This window comes from Oratosquilla oratoria, chromosome 20, assembly GCF_046742065.1.
Source record: "Oratosquilla oratoria isolate Oo_2021 chromosome 20, ASM4674206v1, whole genome shotgun sequence".
Taxonomy (NCBI): domain Eukaryota; kingdom Metazoa; phylum Arthropoda; class Malacostraca; order Stomatopoda; family Squillidae; genus Oratosquilla; species Oratosquilla oratoria.
Window position 1 is genome coordinate 20,823,823 of NC_134796.1, and position 19,475 is coordinate 20,843,297.

Here is a 19,475-nt window from a genome sequence, read left to right on the forward strand (position 1 = left end):
TTTACAAATATAGGCGTGGAGAATGTATTAGTTGATGCTAAGAGGGTCATATCTATGCATCTGCTATCTACATAGCATGCCTTTATTAGAGAGACCAGTTTCTCTGGTGCTTGAAGTTCTCTGAGGATCCAGTAAAGGTAGAGGGGAAGGAGACAAAAGAGTTCAAGGTAATTAGTGGACTGAGGCAAGGGTGCATCTGAGGATCTAGTAAAGGTAGGGGGGAAGGAAACAGAAGAGTTCAAGGTAATTAATGGACTGAGGCAAGGATGCATCCTATCTCCAACACTCTTCAACCTCGTGATGTAAAAGGCAGCCAGGGAGAGTCTTAACCTCTTCACTCCGGGTCACATCGCACGTCTGGCAGCATTAGCTGCCCGACGTGCGATGTTGCGTCATAATAATCGCATTATAAAAAATATAGTCAGTGCTCAATCGTTCGTTCTCTTTCACCCGTGAATTTTGATAACCATAGAAAATATGATGAAGCCAGTTTAGAGAGAATGGATGTTATGTAGGTACGACTACAATAAATATAATCAAGACGCCGACATCATCGCGTACCCACTTGCTCGTCATGACACCTATGTAGGCGTCACCATATGGAAGTGGTTAACCACTCAGGAGCGAGATTTGACACCGGAAATATAGGGCTTTTAGCCTATGCAGATGACGTTGTGATGATAGCCAAGAATATGGATGAGATTAACGAAATATTCACACCATTCCAGAACACAGCGGGGCAAGTAGGCCTGGTGTGCAATGAGAGTAAGACCGCAATCATAAAAATGAGTAGAGAAGGTGGCAATAGAGGCAACATGCAGGTCGGAACCCTAAATGTGCAATATACAAACAAATTCAAATATTTAGGAGCCCTTGTAATGGAAAAAAATGAGATGGACATTGAAATAAATGAAAGGATTGCAGCAGGAAACAGATGCTACCATGCTCTCTCTACCATCATGAGAAGCAAAAAGGTTAGCAAGAAAATGAAAATGAGAACATACAACAGTGTTATATGGATGTGAGACTTGGACATTGACCAAACAAAGAAAAAGAAAACTTGAAGTCTTTGAAAACACCATTATTAGAAGAATTCTGGGCCCAGTGTATGATGCAGAATTGGGAGAATGGAGATGAAGGCACAATAGGGAAATTAGAGAACAGACAGGACGACAAATACTGCATAATTTCGCAAGTGGGAGAAGGGCAAGGTGGGCCGGTCACTGTGCCAGGATGGAGCCAACAAGATGGCCAAAAATGGTGATAGAGGGAAGTATAAGGGGTAGACGCCCCCAGGGAAGACCTAGGTACTGGTGGAGCGATGGAGTGGCGAATGACGTGGCCCACATTAACCCTGACCTACAAAATTGAAAGGAAACAGCGGAGGACAGATTGGTCTGGAGAGGCATAGTGAAAGCGGTGAGGGGACTGCAGTCCTGATAGCCATTGGAGTAAGAGTAAGTGAGAGGGTCATAAACAATCTTAATGATGATGATCTGCCAGTTCCCAGAGTGGATTATGGTAAACTTGTATCCCTGTATTTATCTAGTTGTACCAGGAAGGGGAGCTATGCTCGTGGTGTCCCACTTTTGTATCTCGCAGTTTGCTCTTAAATTCCTGAATGGTTTTTGCACACACTATTTTTTCGTCCAGTTTCTTCCAAGTGTCCACCACTCTATGTGGGAAACTGTTCCTCAGATCTCTTTTATAACTATTTTTTTTAGTTTCTTTCCATGTCCTCTTCTGTTTCTCTTATCCCAGTATAACAAGTCCTTTCTATTGAGTATTTCTGTGCCCTTCATGATTCTATAGATGCAGTAGGTCGCCTCTCTCTCTTCTTTGCTCCAGAGGCGGTAACTCCATTTTAACCAGTCTCTCTTCATATGACAAGTTTGAAAGTGTAGGAGCCATTTTTGTGGCTGCTCTTTGGATTCTTTCTATACTCTTTATATTCTTTTTGGTACTGGGTGACCACAATGTCGCCACATATTCTAGTCTAGGCCTTATCAGTGTGACTAATATTTTTTAAATAATTTCTTCGTCCAAATATGTAAATGCCACTTTTATTGATCTTAGTAGATTATGAGATTCTCTGACAATTTCGTTTATTTGTTTATCATAGGACAAGTTGTTTGAGATAATTACTCCCAAATCTTTTTTAGATCCCACTTTCTTTACCTTTTTAGTTCCAATTGTATATTTTCCTGATATTCTATTTTTACTTTTTCCAAACTCCATTATGCTACACTTCTTAATATTGAATTGCACTTCCCATTTCTGACTCCAGTTCCATACCTTATTCAGGTCTTCCTGTAGTGATTCGCAATCCTTTTTGGTTTTTACTTTCCTTAACCCCTTCCATACGGTGCCGCACACGTAGGCGTCATGGACTTAGATCTCGGTGGCAGCAGCCAATGCCAGCCGTACGACGTGTCGTAATAATACTCGCATCATAAAATATAGTCACCGCTTATATCGATCATTCTCTCTTCACCCGTGAATTTTGATAACCATAGAAAATGCGATAACAAAAGAATTAGAAAGAATGTCATTATGGAGGGGCGACTACAATAAATATAATCAAGACGCCGATATGGCAGCCTCGTGAATACACTCGCTCCCCATGACGCCTACGTGTGCGGCACCGTATGGAAGGGGTTAATAATTTAGTGTCGTCTGCAAAAAAGCTCATGTAACATTGCACACCATCATCCATGTCATTCACATAAATAGCAAACATTGGAGCCGATACAGATCCTTGCGGAACTCCACTGATCACCTTCCAACCTGAATATTTTTCTCTGAGTACTGTGTCAAATTTGGTGCTTTTACGTTCAGTGGGAAAGAATATAGGAAACACAGAGGTCTTGCAATGGGAAGTCCTCTTTCTGTAGTGTTGGCCAGTCTTTTTATGGAAACTTTGGAGGTAGATAAATACAAAAGGGTTATGGGCAGAGGCACCACGTGGTTAAGGTATGTGGACGATGTTATCGTAATGTCAGAGGATACCAACATTGGATGTAAGTTAAATAATCTCAATAATATCCATAAGTATATACAGTTCACTGTAAAGATGAACATTGACTGCAAGTTATCATTCCTTGATACAATGGTGCACAGGAGGGATGAAAAGGTAAGATCCTCAATGTATAGAAAACTGACTAATAGAGACAACTTTGTACACTACTTCCCAGGACACAGTGAGTAACTAGAAACTGGCATGCTCATAGGTGTCTTCAACAGGGCTTTTCGTATTTGCAGTGAGGACCTTTTAGAAGATGAATTATCTCACATAGATAGTACCTTTAAGAAATTAAGATATCAGGGGGATTAATTTGCAAAATGAAAAAAAAAGCTAGGAACTTTTTCATGAAACTAAATAACCAATTTCTTGAGAGAAATAAAATACATTTCAGCTCCCAACTCCAAGAAAACCAAGGTTATTGACAGATTTCTCATGAAAGGTGGGGTGAAAATAGCAAAGGGTTATAATGCAAAAGTAGGAAAAATGATCAAGAACAATAATAAAAAGATATTGGCCCAAAATATTCTTGGTGACATTTACCGCATTCCATGTAGTAAGTGCACCTCTGCATACTAAGGCAAATCAGGTTGAGGTGTCGAGAAATGCCTAGCTAAACATAGAAAGGACTTGAGATAATGCAGGACGTCCAACACAATCGTTCAGCATGCTGACAAATGTGGACATTTGCCTCACTGGGATGGGGCCGAGATTCTACACAAGGGATTAAAAAGGGGCATGAGAAAATGGTTGAAGCTGCTTATATCAACACTTTTGCAAACACCAATGACAGGGAAGGTTTGGTATGTTTATCTAAGGTAGTTAGTAAATTGATAATAGATTCAATAGGGAAGCATGTACTTGGTATGGGACATATGGGAATGGGAATCTCTAGACAGCCCATGGGATGACCTGTTCAAGTTTCCTACATTGAATGTGTATGGATTTAAGATTCACCCAGTTTTTAGACAAGCTTTCTGAAGAAGACCGATTCGGTTGAAATGTTTGAGTTCCAGCCCATCTTTGTTCTTCCTCCACCCACACAATCATCTGTCAAATCCAATAGTTTTATATATATATATATATATATATATATATATATATATATATATATATATATATATATATATATATATATATAATCTTTTCAACAAAATCTCTAATTTCATATTGCCCTTTGTTTTACAGTGGGGTTAGGAGAAGCCTTAAATTTTGTGGCATATGCCTTTGCTCCTGCAACACTGGTGACTCCCCTTGGAGCATTGTCTGTCATTGTCACAGCCATTCTTTCAGCCAGATTTCTTGGAGAAGCTCTCAATATTCTTGGCAAGGTGAGACATATCATAATTGTTGATGGATATAATTATGTTAAGCAAAATATGTTTTCCATAGAGTATGAGTGGAAATTAATCTCTGAACATAAAATAATGCTGTTTCATGTGTTATGTCCATAAGGTATTGACAACAAATAACAATGCATTCAGTTGTCCAGTACTGATGGTTAAATAGTATTTTGTTGGAACACCCATAGGTTGGATGTGCATTATGTCTCCTTGGCTCCACAGTTGTTGTCATCCATGCACCACAAGAAACGGAGGTTAGCAATATGGAGGATCTCAGCTCAAAACTGGCTGATCCAGGTTAGCATATTCTCAAAGATTTGGATATCAAAAGGACCAGTGATGGGTGCCTGCATGTGATGGTCCTGCAACATAGACAGCAAAACTGTCAATTTTTAAAACACAACAACCCATTCACCTCTATCAAGACTGTCTTCAGACTGGGCCCAAGATTTGTCTCTATCAGCTTCAATTGTATTTGTTACACTTTTACACACTTGGAGAACTGACAGTCAGCAACTGCTCCCCTCTCTCTACCACTTTCAGCTGGTGATATAGAAACAGTTCCACACTAATGTAACACATTCCAAACTCTTATTCCTTAGAGATCTGCCCAATGAAACTTGAAGCAACAATTGATTGATTGGAATATATGAAATTTATGCTCAGTTTGTAGATATGTACATATGCTTGTATAAGAGATTCTCATGGTAAACATTTACTTCATGAGCCTCTTATTTGCAGGGTTCATTGTATATGTAGTCATTGTTGTGATAATGGCTTTGGTGTTGATGTTCCACTTTGGCCCGCGCTATGGCACAAGGACTGTCATCATCTACATAGCCATATGTTCCCTCATTGGAGGATTCTCAGTGCTAGGATGCAAGGCTTTAGGGCTTGCTGTAAAGGTAAAACCTTTGGTGATTTTTTTGTTTTTTTCTTCCAAAATTAGAATAATGAACTGTAGGATTTTAATCAGTTTTCAAAAACTCTAGAAGTTCATGTATATATTGATATGTGATAGTTCTGTCAAGTTTGAATTTTCATCTGCACAGAGGAAGAGAGGAGTTTGTGTTTGAAATGAAATGCCAGAGAAGTATGGTAAGGGTTACTAGGATGGATAGAGTGAGGAATGAGGAGAAGAGTGGAGATGGAGAGGTAATTGGGAGATAGGGTTGATGAAAGAGTATCGGTATGGTTTGGATACATTGAAAAAATGAGTGAAGAAAGATTAGTAAAAGATGTATGGAAAGCAGAGGTGGAAGGAGTGAACATGAGGGGGCAACCAGGGATGAGATGATGGTTGGGGTAAAAGGGACATTGGGAAAGAGGGGGAATGTCTGTTGATGAAGGAAGGGAGAAGACAGAAGATGGGTGAATGGAGAATGGTTGTGTATGGATGATGTTGAGATGCATGGAAGGAAGTGGGTGAGGGATGAGGGTGAGGGAATGTTTGAATCATATTTTTGACATAGTCTGAAGGGATTTCTCCCCACCCTCTCTCTTTCTGCATGAGGGGATAGAGAGGGGGAGGTGCTGTGTCTTGCTACATTGCCTCTGACCCAGGGCAGTGGGCAAGATGCAGGGATGACCTGTCATCCAGGAGGAACCAAGATAAGAGGGAGGGAGGGGGTGAATGGGAGGGGAGTATGTGGGGATGGAATGGATTGGAGTGGATTTTATGCCTTTGTTTTTTTGGCTATCTCCTTTGTAAGGGGGAAAAAACTGTTGATATATGTATATGTATGTAGATATGAAATATATTTAATAAAAGTTATGTGCAAGACTGAGTTACATGACATGTAAGGTTAATAGTTTTTTTATAGGCGATATGTCATAATGTCATTTGAGGTGATGAGAAGCATCTGAATCATAGAGATGCATAATTTTAAGGTAAATATGAACCCATCCTCCTAACCACTAATAGTCTAAAAACAGTTCTTGAGAGCCACACTCAAGGACAATCAGGAAAACTCAGACACCCAACAAACTTGACAAAATAATACATTGAGAATAATAGAAGGATGCACCAAAACCACCTCAATAGAACACTTGAACACAGGAACCAAAATCCTTCCCATAGAACACATTATGAAAATGATAGTTACTCAGTTCTGTGCAAGAGCCCTCAACACTACTCACCATATTACACACTCCATCGTCATTGGAGAGGAAGTCTAGCAGACAAGCTCCAACTTAGCGTTTTGTCACTTGGATCAAGGAAACAACTTGTTATTTTTGGGATGATTGGGCTGTATTCGAGTGACCGGTAAGGTGTAAAATCCAGTTCTGGAAAAAGTATAGTATAGCATGAAATGGAGGAAAGAAAAGAAGATAAAAGAATTTATGAACCAACCAAGAGAGGCCTGGATATGAGTCGAGTGGAATCACCACTAGGTGTAGTACCAAAGAGAATGTGTCTAAACTAAACTCCAAAGACTACTCAAGGGTGGGAAAGCAATGTTTTTTTGGGGATTTCATAGGGAAAGGGGAGCAATAGGAAAAGTTATGGATACAGAAAGAGAAACTAGGGTTAGCAATGTACTCAGGAATCAAGACATCAATGATTTGATGGAAGAATTGATAGTTTTGAAAATAGATTATAGAGCTTTGCACAAACTATAAACTTATGTAGAACTAATGAGGAAATAATTAGAGTTGAATGATCTAAAAAGTGAACTAAGTATGATTAAAACAGAAAATGAAAGAAAGGAAAACAAGGATAGAAACAGAAACAAAGAGCTGAAGAAAGAGGTCCAAGAACAAATACAAGCAGTGACCGAAAAAGTTGGAGAATCAATGAGAGAGATGGATCTCCTTGAAATAACAAATCAGTGGAAACAGGAAAGTGAAAATAAAAAATCTCTTTCAAAGAAATAGTACAACAACAGGTAGAGGAGAATGCAAAAACAACAGTAATGTAATCAAAGAAAAGGAAATTGAGGTGAGAGACAATGGATAAAAAGAAATGCATCGTGGTTTATGGTATAAAAAAAAAAGAAGAGAAAGAAATTGTGAAGGAAATATTGAAAGTGGTTCAGGACGAGGGTCAAGAACTGGACAATGAAATTGGTGACGTGCAAAGAACAGGCACATACTCTAAAGAAAAACACTATAGGCCAATGAAAATCAAACTAAGGACTTGAATGATAGCTGAAGAGATACTATCAAAAGCAGCAAAACTAGTGTTCTGGGTGGCAAAATTAAGACACAACGAAAGTCAAGGCACAAGTATATTTAGATACACAAAAGAACACAAGCACAAAAAATGCGTGCGGCAGTCGTCAAGGCTGCTTGAATACTGACTACTGACGCCACGCTCACATTTTTGGCGCCAAACCATGGCGCGCACCACATCTACTAAATCTTACAATAACACAATCATTGCACTATACACGACAAACATACAACATCACAATACAAGTTAATAGATATATTTATATACACTGTGCCAACACATCAGCAGTGAAAATTTAAAAATGTATGGATAGAAAAGGAAATAAGTGAAGAGGAAATAGAGAAAGATAAAGCACTAAGAAATGAAGCTAAAGGAAAAAATGAGAGAAGAACGAATTTTTTTTGGAGAGTACTGGAACTGAGGCTGAGAAAATGGTACATCAGAGAAAAGGAAACATAAACCAAAAAAGAGAAAAAAGAAGAAATAAAAGTGGCATACACAAACATGGACAGTGTGATTTTTGGAATAATTGAACTAAATGACTATTTGTTATTAGAGAAACCAGACATAATGGGAATTGTGGAGACAAAATTGAAAGGTCCCATATCATCAAGTATGGTGGGACAAGGTCTGTACAACCATTGGGCAAAAAATAGAACAGATAAATAGGGGAGGAGTCATGTTATCGACTAAAAAGAGCTTAAATGTCACAAAGATAAAAGAAGAAAAAGATAACGTGGAAATTATCATGATTGAAGTTTTAAATAGTAATATGAAAAGTAGAAAATTTACAGTAGTATATGTTCCCCCCAAAACACAGGCTTGGTCTGATAGTGATCATTCCAAATTACTGGAAGACACAAAGAATGCACTATCCGAGTTACTGAAAGATGGAAGAAATATAGTAACTATGGGTGACTTTAACACAAAGGAAATAAATTGGAAAGAAATGACAGTAAAAGATGGAGAAGAACTCTGGGGCAACACTCTACTGGATATGATCAATGACTATACATTGACTCAATGGGTCAAGGAAAATACCAGATATACAATGAAAAACTGTTGAGACTAGACTTATTATTCACATCTGAGCCTGAAATTGTGGACAAAATGAATTACAAGGCACCAGTTGGGAAGAGTGACCACATACTAATAGAGTTCATACTTAACCCCTTCCATACGGTGACACCTACGTAGGCGTCATGAAAAGCAAGTGGGTACGCGAGGATGCCGACGTTGGCGTCTTGATTATATTTATTGTAGTTGTACCTGCGTGACCCCCATACTCTGCAAACTGGCTTCATCATATTTTCTATGGTTATCAAAATTAACGGGTGAAAGAGAAAACAATTAATATAGCGGTGACTTTATTTTTCATAATGCGAGTATTATGACGCAACATGGCACGTCTGGCAGCTAATGCTGCCCGCAAGATTTTGGCCCGTATTGAAGGGGTTAAAGAACAAAATGATGTGAGAAGAAATGAGAAACATAGCGAAGAAGATTGTACAACAAAATGTACTTTGCAAGACTTAGAAAAAAAATTCAAAACACAAACTGGGATAATTTTTCAAATGAAGAAACAAAGATGGAAGAGAAATGGAACATATTAAAAAGAAAAAGAAAATACAAGGAGGGAACAGATGAATATGTACCAAAGAAGAAACAAAAAAGGGTTTACATAAAATGTTGGTATAACAAAGTGTAGTGATGCTAAAGATAGAAGAGACAAAGCCTGGAAAAGATGGAAAAGACAAAAAAAAATGTCCAAATGGCAAACATACATTGAACTGAGAAACGAATATGTAGATATACGCAGGGAGGAAAAAAGAAACTACAAAAAAGATATAATAGATAAATGCAAGGACCAACCTAGTCTATTTTACAGATATATAAATGATAAACTAAAAGACAAACATGAAATAATGAAACTGTGTGAAGGAAATCAAGAATATATAGATGATGTAGAAATGGCTGAAGTTATGATCAGGCATTTTAGGTCTGTATTTACAATTGAAAGCTCACAAATTTGGGATGAAGGACAGCAAGGAAGATCCCCTGTAATGAAAGAAATTACGGTGACACAGAAAGAAATAAGGGACCAAATAAATAACCTTGATGTTAGAAAGTCACACGGGCCTGATGGAATTGCAAACTGGATATTGAGAGAATGTATAGATGAACTAACGGACATAATACACAAGATAATTGACTTCTCACTCAAAGAAGGAAAAGTACCACAAGATTGGAAAAATACAAATATTGTACCAATATACAAAGGAGACAAAGAAAATCCAACAAACTATAGACTGGTATCCCTTACAAGCACAGTAGCAAAAATATGTGAAAAAGTTATTAGGAATAAATGGATTAAACACTTGGAAGAGAACAAAATACTAAATCCTAAACAATTTGGTTTTAGAAGTGGAAGATCATGTACCACAAACTTAATATGCTTTTACTCAAGATTAATAGAAATAATACAAGAAAGAGATGGGCAGATTGTGCTTTCTTGGACTTACAAAAGGCTTTTGACAAAGTACCACACAAAAAGCTACTAAGAAAAATTGAAATAATAGGTGGAATACAAGGAAAGTTATTGGAATGGATGAAAGATTTCTTGAACGGAAGAAAAATGAGGGTGGTACTTAGAGACAAGAACTCAAATTGGGAAGATATGATAAGTGGAGTCCCTAAAGGCATTGTATTAGCTCCAATAATGTTTGCTATATATATAAGTGGTATGGATGAAGGTGTAGAATGTTATATGAACTTCTTTGCAGATGATGCGAAACTACTCAAAGGAGTAACTACAGAGGAAGGCTATAAATCTTTTCAAGACCTAGACAAAGTCTGGAAATGGAGTCAGAAGTGCAAAGTGAACTAACATAAATGTAGCATAATGGAATTTGGAAAAAACAAAAGCAGAATATCATGTCAATATAAAATTGGTACAAAGGAAGTAAAAAAAGTAAACTCGGAAAGGGACCAAGGAGTAACCATCTCAAATGACATGACACCAGACAAACATGTCAATAAATTTGTCAGAGAAACTATCAGCTTATTAAAAGAGGAAGAGGAGGTGAATCAAGTAGAAAAGAAAAGGTAAAAGGTGCAGATGGAGAGATGATAACGGAAGAGAAGGCAGTGAGAGGAACGTGGGCAGAGTATTTTAGGGAGTTGCTAAATGTGAAGGAGGATAGGGAGGGAAAGGTAGTTGCAGTGGGAAGCGCTAAGGAAATGAGAATGATGAGTGAGGAAAATGGAGGAGAAATAGGAAGAGATGAAGTGAAAGCAGCTGTTAAGATGATGAGAGCAGGTAAGGCACCTGGTCTGGATGGATGCCATGCAGAATGCCTGAAAAAAGGAGGTACAGTGATGGTGGACTGGCTGGTGAGGTTATTTAATGTTTGTTCAAGAGAGGGTAGAGTGCTGGAGGACTGGAGGCGTGCCTGTATAGTTCCACTTTACAAGGGAAAAGGGGACAAGTGTGAGTGTAGTAGTTTTAGAGTGATCACCTTGTTGAGTGTAGTTGAGAAGGCTAATGGGAGTGTCTTGATTTAGAGGATTAGGAGAGGAACAGAAGGAGTAATCGGTGAGGAACAGTGTGGATTTAGAGGTAGAGGTTGTGTAGATCAGATTTTTGTGGTAAGACAGATATGTGAGAAAGCTATAGGAAAGGGGAAGGATGTTTTTTGGGCTTTTATGGACCTGGAAAAGGTTTATGACAGGGTAGACAGGAAGGTACTGCAGATATATGGGATAGGAGGAAAGCTGTTAAGAGCAGTCAAGAGTTTTTACGAGAGTAGTAGAGCTCGTGTTAGGATTAGAAATGGAGAGAGTGAATGGTTTGAGGTAAAGGTGGGACTTCATCAGGGATGTGTTATGTCACCCAGGCTGTTCAACTTATACATGGATGGGGTGGTGTGAGAGGTAAGTGCAAAGCTAGTGGGTCAGGGGCTGGAGATGGTTAAAGAAAATGGAGAAAAGTGGGAAATAAGCCAGTTGTTGTTTGCTAATGACACTGCTTGTAGCAGGATCAGAGGAGGGATTGAGGAAGTTAGTGACAGAGATTGATAAGGTGTGTGAAAGAAGGAAATTGAAGATAAATGTGGATAAAAGTAAGGTGATGAGATGAACAAGGGGAGAGAGTGACAGCAGGCTGGAAGTGAATATTACAGGAGAGCAACTGGAGGAAGTGGATAGTTTTAGATACTTGGGTGGAAATGTGGCAGGAAAGGGAGGAGTAGGGGTGAAAGTAGAATGTTGATTGAGAGAAGCGAGTAAATGCCTTGGTGTATTAAAAAGTGTAATGAGAAATAGATATCTGGGACTGGATGCTAAGAGGAGGTTGTATGAAGGAGTGATTGTGCCGACAGCACTGTACGGGGCAGAAACATGGAACATAAGAGAGGAAGAGAGGAGTTTGAATATGTTTGAGATGAAATGTCTTGAGAAGTGTGATGGGGGTTACTAGACTGGATAGAGTGAGAAATGAGGTGAGGAGAACAGTGGTGGAAAGGGAGTTGGGAGATAGGGTGGATGAAAGAGTATTAGGATGATTTGGACACATGGAAAGAATGAGTGAAGAAAGATTAGTAAAAGAGGTGTGGAAGGCAGAGGTGGAAGGAGTGAATATGAGGGAGTGTCCTAGGATGAGATGGATAGGGTAAAAGGGGCATTATGAAAGAGAGGAATGTCTGTTGAGGAAGGACGGGAGAGGACAGAAGATGGGTGAATGGAGAAGGGTTGTGTATGGATGATGCTGTGATGCTTGAGGGGGTGGGGGATAGGGGGTGAGGGAGTATGTATGAGAAATAAATTGATGCAGCCCAAAGGGATTTCTCCCCATCTTCTCCTTTTCTGCATGAGGGGATGGAGAGGGGGGGGGGGTTGCCAAATTAATGAAGTGTCCTTGCTGTGGATGTGCTGTGTCTTGGGACACTGCTTCTGACCCAAGGCAGTGGACAGGATGCAGGTATGATCCGTCATCCAGGAGGTGTCAAGATGTGAGGGAGGAAAGAGGGTGGAGGGGAGGGGAGTATGTAGGGGATGGAATGGGTGGGAGTGGTTTCTATATCTTTTTTTTTTGGCTACCTCTCATGTAAGGAGGAAAATAGCCTTTGGCATATGTATGTATGTAAGATCAATGAAAGTAGACTTTGATTACATGGATGAAGAAATGGTTAAGAAAATACTAGTTACTCTGATTAGACCAAAATTGGAATACGCTGCAACATTATGGTCACCTAGTTCCAAAAAAATATATTTAAATAAACTGGAAAGAATTCGAAGAGCAACGACAAAGATGACTCCAACACTCTCCAATTTGACATACAAAGATTGGATAAACTAAATCTACCAATCCTGGAACAAAGAAGAGAAAGAGGTGCTTTGCTAACCATCTACAGAATTAAGAAAGGGATGGAAATTCTTGATAGAGATGACTTACTAAAGTGGGACAGAAGAAAAACAAGAGGACACAAGAAGAAACTTAAGGAGGACAGTTACAGAAGAGACCTGAAAAAGACAGCTTCCCACACAGAGTGATAGATATCTGGAACAAACTAAATGAGGAAACAATGTGTGCTAAAACTATACATGACTTTAAGAAAAAAAACTGGATGCAGAAAGATACAAAAGTGGGTCACTATGAGCATAGTTCTCTTCCCATAAAATACATACATACATATATATACCAAGGCTTTTTTCCCCTTACAAGGGAGGTAGCCAAAAAACAAAGACTTAAAAACCATACCCACCCATTCCATCCCCAATACACTCCCCTCCACCCTGTACCCTCCCTTTTATCTTGGCAACTCCTGGATGGCGGGTCATCCCTGCATCTTGTCCACTGCCCTGGGTCAGAGGCAGTGTTGCAAGACACAGCACATCCACAGCAAAGCCACTTCATTAAATCAGCGACCCCCCCTCTCCATCCCCCAATGCAGAAAAGGAGAAGACAGGGAGAAATCATTTCGGGCTGCGTCAAACTTTTTCTCACACTACCTCACCCTCCATCCCCCACCCATTCCACCTCATGCACCACAACATCATCCATATACAACCATTCTCCATTCACCCCTATCTTCTGTCCTCTCCAGTCCCTCCTCAACTGACATTCCTCTTTTCCCCAATACCCCTTTTACCCCATCCATCTCATCCTAGGTCGCCCCCTCATGTTCACTCCCTCCACATCTGCCATCCATACCTCTTTTACTAATCTTCACTCATTCTTTCCATGTGTCCAAACCATCGCATTACTCTTTCATCCACCCTATCTCCCAACCCCCTTTCCACCCCAGTTCTCCTCCTCACCTCATTTCTCACTTTATCCAGCCTAGTGACTCCTACCATACTTCTCAGACACCTCATCTCAAACACATTTAAACTCCCTCTCTTTTCCTTTCTTATGTTCTATGTTTCTGCCCCATACAGTACTGTTGGCACAATCACTCCTTCATACAACCTCCTCTTAGTAACCATTCCCAAATGTCTCTTTCTCATTACACTTTTTAATCCACCAAGACATTTACTCGCTTCTCTCAATCTACATTCTATCTCCACCCCTACTCCTCCCTTTCCTGCCACATTCGCACCCAAATATCTAAAACTATCCACTTCCTCCAGTCTCTCTCCCTTAATGCTCACTTCCAGTGTGCTGTCACTTTCACCCCTTGTACATCTCATCACCGTACTTTTACCCACATTTATCTTCAACTTCCTTCTTTCACACACTCTCCCAAACTCTGTCACTAACTTCCTCAATCCCCCCTCTGATCCTGCCACAAGTGCAGTGTCATTCACAAACAACAGCTGGCTCACCTCCCACTTTTCTCCATTTTCTTTAACCATCTCCAATCCCTGATCCACCACCCTTGCATTTACCTCTCGCACCACCCCACCCATGTATAAGTTGAACAGCCAAGGCAACATAATACATCCCTGACGAAGTCTCATCTTTACCTAGAACCACTCACTCTCTCCATTTCTAATTCTGACACATGCTCTTCTACTCTCGTAAAAACTCTTGACAGCTCCTAAAAAGCTTTCCTCCTATCCTGTATATCTGCAAAACCTCCCACAGTGCCTTCCTGTGTACCCTGTCATAAGCCTTTTCCAGATCCATAAAATCCCAAAAAACATCCTTACCTTTTCCTATAGCTACTTGGAAGAAAATGGACAAAGAAACAGTTTTCTAACACTATTCAAGATTTTAAGAAAAAACTTGATGCATAGCTCCCTTCCCGTATAATACAACTAGGTAAATACCAAAATCTGATATACACAATCTCTGCCTGTCCTAAATCCACACTGTTCCTCACCAATTACTCCCTCTCTTCCTCTCCTAATCCTCTCAATCAAGACCCTCCCATAAGCCTTACCAACTACACTTAACAAGCTAATACCTCTGAAACTACTACACTTGCACTTGTTCCCTTTTCCCTTGTAAAATGGAACTATAAAGGCACTCCTCCAGTCCTCCAGCACTCTACCCTCTCTCAGACAAACATTAAACAACCTCACCAGCCAGTCCACCATCACTTTACCTCCTTTTTTCAGACATTCTGTATGGTATCCATCCAGACCAGGTGCCTTACCTACTCTCATCATCTTAACAACTGCCTTCACTTCATCCTTCCTTATTTCTTCTCCAGTTTCCTCACTCATCACAGTTATTTTCTTACCACTTCCCACTGCAACAACCTTTCCCTCCCTATCCTCCTTCACATTTAACAACTTCCTAAAATTCTCTGCCCATCTTCCCCTTAATGCCTTCTTTTACATTATCATCTCTCCATCTGCACCTTTTACCTTTTCTTCTCTTCTTGATTCGCCTCCTCTTCCTCTCTAAATTTCTTTCCAAATCATCTTTTTATTACTTTCAAAATTTTCTGTTATACTCTTACCCCATTTCACATCTGCTCTCCTCTTTGTCTCTTTTATCTTATGCTTCTGTTCTCTTTTCATTTGTACCTCTCATATGAATCCCTCGTCCTATTTTGTAACCAATCTGTGAAAGCTCACTTCTTCTCTTCTACAACCTTCTTTGTTTCCACATCCCACCAATCACTACCCTACCTTCTATTTTCTCCCATCCTCCTTGTTCCACACACCATCTTTGCACACCTTGTGATGCCCTCCTTGAACCATCCCCATTCCTCCTCCACTCCTAGTTCTACTCTATCCTTCACTCCCTCCCACTCCTCTCTCACCTTTTGTCCTTTTCCTCTTTGTCACACTATCCTCATGTCTCAACTTATCTTCCCCTTAGAACATGTACATCCTTAACTCTTCCTATTATACTCCTATCTACTATTACATAGTCCATTAACGCTCTGTCTACCACCCTTCCATCCACCACCCTCTCCCATGTGTACTTATGCTTGACTTTCTTCTGAAACACTGTATTTGCTATTATCAACTCTCTAGACACATCTCCACCATCAACTCTCCACTACAAATCTTTCCTGGAACTCCACATATGCCAACCATTCCATCTATTGATTCATTTCCTACCCTATCATTAAGGTCTCCCAATACTACTACATTGATGTTCCTCCCTAATCTCTCTATGCACTCATTTAAATCTATCCAAAAAGCCTCCCTTTCTTCTACACCCTTCTTCTCACTACCAGGCCCATTTGCACTTACAAAAACCCACATCTCCTTTCCCAATTTCACCTTCATCCACATTAACCTTCATTTACCTATTTCTTCACTTACTAGTATAGCCACCCCTTCTCTCCCTTGCCCTCTCTTCACTCCTGAGAATCTCCCAACTACACTCCCAAACTCACACTTGCCCCTCCCTCTCAACTTAGTTTCACTCAAAGTCAACATATCCATCTTTCTTCTCACAAACATACTACCTATCTCTTCCCTTTTACTCTCATCTGTACCACATCCACACACATTAAAAGACCCAAACCTTAGGGTACTGGTTGGAAAACTCATAGACCCTCTTATGGCTTTACTTTTTTTAGGAATGGCCCCTGTGGGGCTACAGGGAGAAGGATGCCTAGTCCCAATCACTGTCCCATTTTTCTCGCCTCTTACGGTCCAAGTGGGGTAAATACAAACAAAACCAACTTAATGCAATAAAAAAAATACACTTGCAGCACACTTCTCATACATACATAACCTACCACCTGTACCACATGACCCATCCATACACAACATATTCATATAGATCACAAAATAAGAACTCCAAGATGGATCTTTTGCTCCATCAGACATTAGCCTCACAGAAAAGTCCCTCCCAAGAGAAGCAAGAACCACACTAGCACAACTGCATCCAGCTCCAGCCACAGAAACAAACTGCTCCAGATGAAATCATCATGCAGAAGACACTAAACACCTTATCCTGCATGGCCACACCCTAGCTATACCTAGACAACAACACAGTATCATATTTCTTCCTTGAGCAACTTATTGACCAATCTACTGATCTACTAAAGTATTTTGAATATCATGATATAAAATCCCTGTCTTTTCAGGAAACAATTCTTGGAACAAATGAATTCACTAATTGGTTGACCTGGTTTGCACTTCTGAGTCTCATAGTGTGTGTCACAATTCAGATGAGCTACCTAAATAAGGTATTGTATATGTGTTTGTATATATGTGTATTATAACTGTGTATATCATAATTCAAATAAGTTGTCCAGACAAACAAGGGCTTATCTTTCTGAACTACACAGATGTAACCCCCATGACTCCCATCACATTGGCTTATACTTGTATACTTCTGCCTTTTGTTTATTGTGACCAGAACATCTCCATACACCTGTTGTGAATATCACACACTTTTCTAAAAGTGTATTGATAGATTCTTAATTTTATTCATTCTTGTTTAGTTAGATATTTACCTCATACATATAATTTTCTCAGATGGCTGGTAATTATAATACACCAATTCCTAGATGGAAAAATGTTACAATTGGAGTTCATCAGGGTTTCATTCTTGGTCCATTTCTATTCATAGTATTTATAAATGATATAGACCACAGACTAAAACCTATTGTCTCCAAATTTGCTGATTATACAAAACTGCAGAATGGCAAGTGATCATTTAAACCAGTTAGATATTCAAGAAGATTTAGATAAACAACAGCAATGATCTGAAAAGTGGCTAATGAAATTTAACAAAAGTAAATGTGAGGTTATGCACATATGTAAAAATAACAAAAAGTACAATTACAAGTTATTTGGAAATTCATTAACAAAAGTGGATAGTGAAAAGGATCTTGGTGTAATTATCAGTTATGATTTCAAATTATCTGAGCACTGTATTTCCACCTCAGAGAAAGCAAATAAGATCCTAGGATTGCTTGGGTGCGAATGTGGCAGGAAAAGGCGGAGTGAAGGTGGAGGTAGAATGTAGATTGAGAGAAGCGAGTAAATGCCTTGGTGGATTAAAAAGTGTAATGAGGAATAGACATTTGGGAATGGATGCTAAGAGGAGACTGTATGAAGGAGTGATTGTGCCAACAGCACTGTATGGGGCAGAAACATGGAACATAGAGAGGAAGAGAGAAGGAGTTTGAATGTGTTTGAGATGAGGTGTCTGAGAAGTATGATGGGGGTTACTAGGTTGGATAGAGTGAGAAATAAGGAGGTGAGGAGGAGAACAGGGGTGAAAAGGGGGTTGGGAGATAGGGTTGATGAAAGAGTATTAGGATGGTTTGGACACATGGAAAGAATAAGTGAAGAAAGACTAATAAAAGAGGTATGGGAGGCAGATGTGGAGGGAGTGAACATAAAGGGACGTCCTAGGATGAGGCGGATGGATGGGGTGAAGGGGGCTTTGGGGAAGAGGGGAATGTCTGTTGAGGAAGGACGGGAGAGGACAGAAGACAGGGGTGAATGGAGAATGGTTGTATATGGATGATGTGATGCATGAGGTGGAATGGGCGAGGGGATGGGGGGTGAGGTAGTATGTGTGAGCAAATTTTGACGCTGCCCGAAGGGATTTCTCCCCGTCTTCTCCTTTATGCATGGGGGGACGGAGAGGGGGGGTCGCCGATTTAATGAAGCGGCCTTGCTGTGGATGTGGTGTGTCTTGCGACACTGCTTCTGACCCAGGGCAGTGGACAAGGTGCAGGGATGACCCGTCATCCAGGAGGTGCTAAGATGAGAGGGAGGGTGGAGGGGTGTGGAGTGTATTCAGGGATGGAATGTGTGGAAATGATTTTATGCCTTTTCCTTTTTGGCTACCTCCCTTGTAAGGGAGGAAAAGCCTTGGTATATGTATGTATGTATGTCATTAACAAACTATATAAATCATTAGTTCGTCCACATTTGGAATATGATGTATCCATATGGTCACTGAATCTTGTTTAAGACATTGACAAATTGGAAAAAGTACAATGACAAGCCACAAATTTTTTTCTCCAAATATCAGAAATAACATGAAAATCAAATAAAACATATAAATCTATTTGCCCTAAAAAAGCATAGACTTGGGTGATTTGATAAAGGTCTTTAAGATTCTAAAGGAAATTGGCATCAAAAGTCATGAAATTTTCACAATGAATGCATATCAGACTAGAAGCTTTAAGAATCATTTAGATAAATACCTAAGTAAGATGCTGTAATGATTATGATTTATGTTATATTTTTTGTTTTTGTTTTGTTATAATTTGTCTGTCTGATTTTCATTTATTATTAGTTATATGTCAATTTATTATCATTTACTATTTACCTGTTTGTTTATTATTTTAACTATACCTATGCATTTATTTATGTATTTTATTTGTTATTTACATTATTATAGTTTTTATTTATTATTAATATGATTTTTTTTTTTTTTGCATCCGACCTAGATATGGATCAAAAGGTCTCCTGTCGGCATGCTCCGCCTTTGTAATCCTTTGTAATCCTTTGAAATAATTGTATCCAATTGTCAAAAGATAAGAGAGAGGGAGGAGGG

The 19,475-nt window shown here is 39.5% G+C and overlaps 1 protein-coding gene across 3 annotated transcripts in view; it reads left to right on the plus strand.

Moving 5' to 3' along the window:
• The window catches only part of spict (magnesium transporter spict), a 222,489-nt gene that overhangs the window by 47,440 nt on the left and 155,574 nt on the right, over positions 1 to 19,475 (plus strand). For all 3 annotated transcript variants that reach the window (XM_076203689.1, XM_076203688.1, XM_076203687.1), the window contains exons 6-9: positions 4,211 to 4,353; positions 4,554 to 4,662; positions 5,107 to 5,270; positions 17,041 to 17,142. In XM_076203689.1, the coding sequence (XP_076059804.1) occupies positions 4,211 to 4,353; positions 4,554 to 4,662; positions 5,107 to 5,270; positions 17,041 to 17,142 (518 nt within the window). The remainder of the gene's footprint in view (positions 1 to 4,210; positions 4,354 to 4,553; positions 4,663 to 5,106; positions 5,271 to 17,040; positions 17,143 to 19,475) is intronic.